The following is an 8,802-nucleotide window of genomic DNA, read 5'->3' as shown; positions in this document are numbered from 1 at the left end:
GATGTAATAGTAATCCCTCATGAGTCAGACACATCCACCATCAAACATACAGTATATCCACTTATTTTCCTATACAGAAGAATGGCAGAATTGATGTGCGACATAACACTTGATGTCCTGGTCTACAAAACTCCCAGAAGACTTTCCAAAAAGGCACTATTTTACTCCTCAATATGCACAAACAGCAAAAAGTCACCACTATTTCATTCCTCTCTTTATGTCTCCCACTACCCTTAAAGGGTCCTTTCCCTGTTATTCAACCACCCTGGAATAATGTTGACCATCGTAGAGTTATCAAGCAAAGAGGGTTCAACAATATAATTATGTTCAAGGGCCAATTATGTAAATTACAAGCTACAGTTTGGAGCCTGGATTTGGGATATGCAAGGGGTTTACTGGCATTGGGAGTGATGAAACTGTCCCTAGCATTGGTTGCTTTTCCGTGATCATTTTTTTTTTTACAGTTAGCTATTCAAGCCACATTCCAATCGCCCCAATTTAAGCCTTGCTTATAGCTGCGTCTGAAAATCATTTTAGGTATGCATTACTAATAAAATGTGATTGCATAATCCGACTGAGACCTTAAAGGGGAATTCCACCATCTGGAGGTAATGAATATGTGAAAATGGCACGTTGTTACATAGTTAAAAAGACCTAACGTTAAACTGGTAAATTCCCCTTTAAGGAGGCATACAGTACCTCCATTTCTCTGGTGTTTTAGGTTTTGCTTCATACATGTATTTTTCCCGTATGAGTGCATTCCCCCAAATCAATATATGAGAATGAAAGAAGAGGCACTCTCTGATGCTGGGGAGCAAGTCGCAGGCAGCTAAATTTAGCCTTCTGCTGTGAAATTTCCTCCCTGAGACTAGCAAATGCCTGTGTTTTTGTTTGTTAGTAATGTGAAATGTGTTAAATTATTAAATGAGTCAGCAGTAATTCGATCATTTCAGATTTGTGATGCTCCTCAGAGTACAATTGTCCTTGATATAATGTATACAAGGGACCAAACAAGTAAGCATCCAGCTTCCGAATGTGTGCCTATTTGTGAATATATCTTAATAAGGCACTGATAATGTTTCCAAATGTCTTAATTCGGCTCAGGAGAGTGGATTTCAGACACTTTTTTGATCTTACTGGTTAATATAATCAGTAAGTCTGAGCATGTACTGCAGTGAGCCTGGAATGACAGTGACAAGTCTAGCTTCTGCCTTGAACCCACCGCTGTACTGGGTTCACTAGGGATTCTGGTCTGAGAAGATGCAATGCTTAGTGTCCAACAAGCTTTCTCTACCCTTAACCTTGTTCTGAACACCTCCAAAACAAAGGTCATGTGGTTGGGTAAGAAGAATGCACCTCTCCCCACAGGTGTGATTACTACCCCTGAGGGTTTAGAGCTTGAGGTAGTCACCTCATACAAGTACTTGGGAGTATGGCTAGATGGTACACTGTCCTTCTCTCAGCACATATCAAAGCTGCAGGCTAAAGTTAAATCTAGACTTGGTTTCCTCTATCGTAATCGCTCCTCTTTCACCCCAGCTGCCAAACTAACCCTGATTCAGATGACCATCCTACCCATGCTAGATTATGGAGACGTAATTTATAGCTTGGCAGGTAAGGGTGCTCTGAAGCGGCTAGATGTTCTTTACCATTTGGCCATCAGATTTGCCACCAATGCTTATGCTTATTTATAAAACCCTCTTAGGCCTCACTCCCCCCTATCTGAGATATCTACTGCAGCCGTCATCCTCCACATACAACACCCATTCTGCCAGTCACATTCTGTTAAAGGTCCCAAAAGCACACACATCCCTGGTTCGCTCCTCTTTTCAGTTCACTGCAGCTAGTGACTGGAACGAGCTGCAACAAACACTCAAACTGGACAGTTTTATCTCAATCTCTTCATTCAAAGACTCAATCATGGACACTCTTATTGACAGTTGTGGCTGCTTTGTGTGATGTATTGTTGTTTCTACCTTCTTGCCCTTTGTGCTGTTGTCTGTGGCCAAGAATGTTTGTACCATGTTTTGTGCTGCTGCCATGTTGTGTTCCTACAGTACCATGTTGTTATGTTGTGTTGCTACCATGCTGTGTTGTCATGTGTTGGTGCCTGGCTATGATGTTGCCTTAGGTTTCTCTTTATGTACTGTAGTGTTGTGTTGTCTCTCTTGTCATGATGTGTGTTTTGTCCTATATTTATATTTGATACATTTTTTATTTTGAATCCCAGCCCCCATCCCCGCTGGAGGCCTTTTGCCTTTTGGTAGGCTGTCATTGTAAAGAATAATTTGTTCTTAATGGACTTTGCTAGTTAAGTAAAGGTTAAATAAATAAAAAATACGTTAAAAAATATATATTCTTATTTTTTTTCAAATTAAATAAAAGTGTATTGGTCGCGTACGCAGCTTTGCAGATGTTATGTTTCTAGCTCCAACAGTGCAGTAATACCGAGCAATACAATAACAATACACACATAATCCCCAAAAAGTTACAAAATATATCAGAAATATCTCTGGACTCTGTTTACCATCCAGACTGGGGGCGATTGATTATTGCAAAGTCTGGGTCACTATATTCCTGTTAAATGTCCTTCTCTGTGGTCTGTTGTTTACTGCAAGTATGTGATGATCTCATTGTTACAGTACGCCTTTGATGAATCTAGCTTCACCCTGACCCACACATTTAGCTAACACTAAGCAAAGATCATATTTTGTCAAATTACTGATATTTCACGATGAGGGAGCAACAAATGGGTAATTCAAATTATTTCCAGATATCAAAGTCAGTGCCAAAGTGCAAGACACTGCTAGCTTGTCCTTTTGGCCTGGCTCCTGTTGGAACATCTCAAGATAACTAAAACAGTACATTGCACTTATACAATCCAATCTATCTATACTGAAGGTCATAATGTCTTAGCAAAACCAATGTGTGTGCTTTGGCACAACTTGGAGGATGTGGTGGAGAAACTGGGACAAATATTTACCATGGTATATCTATTGTAATTTCAGCCACACATAGACTCTGCACTGGTTGATACAGTACTGAGATTCCCCTGAAGGCATATCCACAGGCTTGCCCTACATGCACTGTCATTTCAGCAAAGCATGTGACATTCTTGAATATGAATAATGTGGGTCCAGTATATATACTCCAAATTAAATGTACATTTTACTCATTTAGCAGACACTTTAATCCAGAGCGATTTACAGGAGCATTTAGGGTGAAGTGCCTTGATCATGGGCACAGACAGATTTCACCTTTCAACCTTTCAGTTACTGGGCCAACGCTCTTAAAGGCTACCTGCCACCCCATCAATATTAAATCAATAAATATTTATATATACTTATTAATCAAGTATAAAATATAAATCAATATTCTGAGGAGCCTTTGCTTGAAAATCACGTGATGTTCCAAATATTACAGAAAACATGTTTTCCATCATTGCATTTCCACAAGGTTTGATCATGATACAAATTGAAAGGCCCCAAAGAGCACTCAAGACCCTTTCAAAGTTATTCTGGAGATTTACATTTGTAGCTTTTCCATATACTGTAGTTCACTGAAAATGTTTGATGGACCCGAGGGCTAAAAAAAAGCCTGCTCTTTACAACACCTTTCCCATTTTTTTGTACCTTTTTTAACTAGGTAAGTCAGTTAATAACAGTTTCGTATTTATAATGACAGCCTACCATGGAACAGTGAGTTATCTGCTTTGTTCAGGGGCAGAACAACAGATTTTTACCTTGTCAGCTCTGGGATTTGATCCAGCAACCTTTCAGTTACTGGCCCAACAGTCTAACCACTAGGCTACTTCCCAGATGTATTATTGTAATTTAGAAGTAAGCTGCATCAATATTAATAGCCTGTATTAAGAAAAGTATACAGCATTGAGTGAGTAAAATATTTCAACCAAACAATATACATTTGTGATTTATTCATTAATTTATTTGGCAGGAATCCTGATTATAGACCCATACATATGAGTAAGATGTAACCTTGTACAAGTGAAAAGAAATGCACTCCAAGTAACAGAATACTACTTTTACATTTCAGCAGACGCTCTTTTCCAGAGTGACTAACAGTAGTGAGTGCATCGTTTTTATATTTGATCTTACAGGTCCCCTTGTCTGGTTGTTTTGACTTTCCAGTATGTTGTTCTACAAACTTGATTAACTTAATTTGAGAAAACCTTTCCTCACAACTTGTTTTACCATCATATAATTGCCTGAATTTGACATTGACAATTAACATGATCTTTGTTAAATTTAACACAGTTTGAATTGAAAACAATAGAATTAACTGAACTGATTCATGAACATGAAATTAGAAGTTCTAGGGCTTGCCAGTGTTCACCTGCTATAGTAAGGACATATTTCTGTAATGGCTGGAGCGGAAACAGTTGAGTGGTATCAAATACATTCCATTTGCCATCCATCCCCTCAGCAGCCTCCTGTGGTCTTGACCAACTGTATATTTTCTAGTATTACTTGGATTTAATTGAGATTTTCCTATTTTGCCAACCTTGCTTCATCCTTTCACTAGTACCAATATAGTGTCCACTGGGGGTCCCGTGTGGTTCAGTAGGTAGAGCAAGTCACTTGCAATGCTGCAGTTGTAGGTTTAATTCCCATTGAGGACCAGTACAAAAATGTATGCACTCACTACTGTAAGTCACTCTGGATAAGAGTGCTTACTAAAATGACACCAAAGGAGTTGAGAAGGCACTTTTTGCCAAACTAAATGTACAGATTGACCTGAATCTAGGGGCGGGGGTTGACCTTGCGTCTACACAGTACACATGAATCACCCAGTGATTGTTATGATCAGTCCTGTTCCGGGCCTCCATAGTGGGTCTAAGCTCATTGGGATGTATTTATACCTCCCTATAATCTGCTCTTAATAGACTTCTGGTAGGAGGCATAATGAAACATTCAACAGCATAATTGTTGTTGTAATTACCTGTAAAGAGCTTATTTCCACATAATTAAAATGGCAAGGGAGCCCTTCTGAGGACAGGCACAAGTTTGGGCAGCCTGCCCGGTCACAGTGGACAAGTTGGCATCCGTCATTCGTCTCTGTGGGGTCCTGATTCCCACAGAACCATAGTTATTGCTTCCTTATGTTGAAGCCGGACCTGTTAGCCTTTCAGTATGAACCTTCCAGTTCCACATCTAACCATCTAAAAGTGATCCTAACTTATACTCTGAAACCAAACAGCAAACGTATTGGTATGGATTCTACATTCAGTGCAGAAGTGTGAATACTAGTGACCTTCAAACCAGTAAAGCCCTTCTGTACTATATCCATTTTAGGTGTCCGGGGATTCTTATTTTATGACCAGGCAGCAACTCAGAACTAATTGTTACTAACAGCACACAACAAGGTGCAAGGAACCAGACGCCTCGCAAGTCCTCAATTGGCAGCTTCATTAAATAGTACCTGCAAAACACCAGTCTCAACGTCAACAGTGAAGAGGCGACTCCGGGATGCTGGCCTTTTAGGCAGAGTTGCAAAGAAAAATCCATATCTCAGATTGGCCAATAAAAAGAAAAGATTAAAATGGGCAAAATAACACAGACACTGGACAGAGGAACTCTGCCTAGAAGGACAGCATCCCGGAGTCGCCTCTTCACTGCTGACGTTGAGACTGGTGTTTTATGGGTACTATTTAATGATGCTTCCAGTTGAGGACTTTTGAGGCATCTGTGTCTTAAACTAGACACTCTAATGTACTTGTCCTTTTGCTCAGTTGTGCACCGGGTCCTCCCACTCCTCTTTCTATTCTGGTTAGAGCCAGTTTGAGCTGTTCTGTGAAGGGAGTAGTACACAGCGTTGTACGACATCTTCAGTTTCTTGGCAATTTCTCGCATGGAATAGCCTTCATTTCTCAGAACAAGAACAAACTGACGAGTTTCAGAAGAAAGTTATTTGTTTCTGGACATTTTGAGCCTGTAATCGAATCCACAAATGCTGATGCTCCAGATACTCAACTAGTCTAAAGAAGGCCAGTTTTATTGCTTCTTTAATCAGCACAACAGTTTTCAGCTGTGCTAACATAATTGCAAAAGGGTTTTCTAATGATCAACTAGCCTTTCAAAATTATAAACTTGGATTAGCTAACACAACATGCGATTGGAACACAGGAGTGATGGTTGCTGATAATGGGCCTCTGTACGCCGATGTAGATATTCCATTTAAAATCAGCCGTTTCCAGCTACAATTGTCATTTACAACATTAACAATGTCTACACTATATTTCTGAACAATTTGATGTTATTTTAATGGACAATTATTATTTTTTATTTAAAAAAAAAGGACATTTCTAAGTGACCTTAAACTTTTGTATGGTAGTGTATGTCTACATTACTTTTGTGGGTAAAGGTGATGTAGAAACTATATTGAGTAAATACTATGGTCAAAATATTTCATTAGTGGGCTGCTGATGGAGATAACATCCAGGAGATAAGAGACTTTCTATGATGAAAATCCTGATTTATTCTCATCGTCTATGTCTAAATAAGTTGACAGCTATGACAAATCAAAATAAATACAGATTTGAAGTAACGAAGGACAACAATTACGATCTTGGCTTTGCTCTTTATTCAGTTTTAGACTTTGGAATGTTCAACGTAAAACAGATGATTTGATGTTAGGAAGATGACTAGAAATGAATCCCTCAGAGACACAGTAATAGATGTCTCATTACATGACAGACCTTCTGTGGACTGTCATTTAGTCAAAGACCCTCATAATTCTCATGTGATCTTCTGATGTCTTCACTCACTGTCCCTTGATACCAGCTATTTGGCCTGCTTTCTTGTCTCCATGGCAGCAAAAGATGTTGCCCGGTTTTTAGATTCATATTCACCATCTTTAATGCACCTTTTGCTATGGAGGGATTTCAGAATATTAGAAAATGATCAATGTTCACATTTCCTGGATGTTATATATGAACATGTCTAATAAGCATGCCCCTATCCTGTAGTGGCTAATATAATATGTTACCACATTTCGCATATTCATAGGGCTTGAAAATATTAAAGATACTATACGATTTTGCGCTAGCAGTTGTTATACGGCAAGGGCCACTCCTGATCCCAGGTGGCACGTCAAAAACATGGGTAGTGAGATAAAGGACGATAGAGCTGCCATATTGTTGCAGTGAGCTAAATGACATCCACATCATCCACATCATCATTACAGAGATTTATCAGCATCTTTCACACACAGGATTTGCATATCCAATCGCTACACCTGTCTGGGTACCACTCACAACCAGATCACACTGTAAACAATCTGATCCAACATCTGCAAGAGCATGTCAGCCTGTCATTCAGCTTGTCATTCAGCTTGTCATTCAGCTTGTCATTCAGCATGTCATTCAGCATGTCATTCAGCCTGTTATTAAGCCTGTCATTAAGCATGTCATTCAGCCTGTTATTAAGCCTGTCATTAAGCCTGTCATTCAGCTTGTCATTAAGCCTGTCATTAAGCCTGACATTAAGCCTGACATTCAGCCTGTCATTAAGCCTGAGATTCAGCCTGTCGTCCAGCCTGTCATTGTGCCTGACATTCAGCCTGTCATTAAGCTTGACATTCAGCCTGTCATTCAGCATGTCATTCAGCATGTCATTCAGCCTGTCATTAAGCCTGTCATTAAGCCTGTCATTCAGCCTGTCATTCAGCTTGTCATTCAGCTTGTCATTAAGCCTGACATTCAGCCTGTTATTCAGCCTGTCATTAAGCCTGACATTCAGCCTGTCGTCCAGCCTGTCATTGTGCCTGACATTCAGCCTGTCATTAAGCTTGACATTCAGCCTGTCATTCAGCATGTCATTCAGCCTGTTATTGTGCCTGTCATGCAGCTTGTCATTCAGCCTGTCATTCAGCTTGTCATTCATTCTGTCATTGTGCATGTCATTCAGCCTGTTATTGTGCCTGTCATGCAGCTTGTCATTCAGCCTGTCATTCAGCTTGTCATTCATTCTGTCATTGTGCATGTCATTCAGCATGTCATTGTGCCTGTCATTCAGCCTGTCATTCAGCTTGTCATTGTGCATGTCATTCAGCCTGTTATTGTGCCTGTCATGCAGCTTGTCATTCAGCCTGTCATTCAGCTTGTCATTCATTCTGTCATTGTGCATGTCATTCAGCATGTCATTGTGCCTGTCATTCAGCCTGTCATTCAGCTTGTCATTCAGCCTGTCATTCAGCCTGTTATTGTGCCTGTCATTCAACCTGTCATGCAGCTTCTCGTTCAGCATGTCATTCATTCTGTCATTGTGCCTGTCATTCAGCATGTCATTTAGCATGTCATTCAGCCTGTCTTTGTGCCTGTCATTCAGCCTGTCATTAAGCCTGACATTCAGTCTGTCATCCAGACTGTCATTGTGTCTGTCATTCAACCTGTCATTCAGCTTGTCATTCAGCCTGTCATTAATTCTGTCATTGTGCCTGTCATTGTGCCTGTCATTGTGCCTGTCATTCAACCTGTCATTGTGCCTGTCATTGAGCCTGTCATTTAGCCTGTCATTGTGCTGCATTCCTTGTCATTTGTACTTTAAGTATCTGTATTCCATCTGGCTGCTTTTCTACCAGAGTCAGGGTTATCCCACTCAAGTCTCTATTCTAAATGATCTGCCACACCCATTGCAACCCAACTGTGTTTTCAGACAGTGAACTAATCCTTTGCATACCTGTAGATTAAGGAAGGATTAACGTCTGGTATTCATTTATCATTTTAGTTCATGCAATATGGAGTGTCCTCTCCATGATAAAACCAAAGCCTGTCATAAATAGCTA

General features: G+C 40.0%; 1 protein-coding gene across 1 annotated transcript; it reads right to left on the bottom strand.

Annotated features, from left to right (window-relative positions):
* Positions 1-7,280: 7,280 nt before the first annotated feature.
* LOC139538270 (putative leucine-rich repeat-containing protein DDB_G0290503) lies at positions 7,281-8,543 on the bottom strand. The gene has a single exon (XM_071340118.1). The coding sequence runs from the start codon at positions 8,541-8,543 to the stop codon at positions 7,281-7,283; it is 1,263 nt and encodes a 420-aa protein (XP_071196219.1).
* Between the last annotated feature and the right edge of the window lie 259 nt (positions 8,544-8,802).

This window comes from Salvelinus alpinus, chromosome 14 (genome assembly GCF_045679555.1).
Source record: "Salvelinus alpinus chromosome 14, SLU_Salpinus.1, whole genome shotgun sequence".
NCBI lineage: Eukaryota > Metazoa > Chordata > Actinopteri > Salmoniformes > Salmonidae > Salvelinus > Salvelinus alpinus.
The sequence above is the reverse complement of the archived record's forward strand: the minus strand, read 5'-3'. Positions and strand labels throughout refer to the sequence as shown.

Bases quoted from the DNA above. Each gene is read 5' to 3' on its own strand.
- LOC139538270 (XM_071340118.1), bottom strand. From the start codon at position 8,543: ATGCAGCACAATGACAGGCTAAATGACAGGCTCAATGACAGGCACAAT.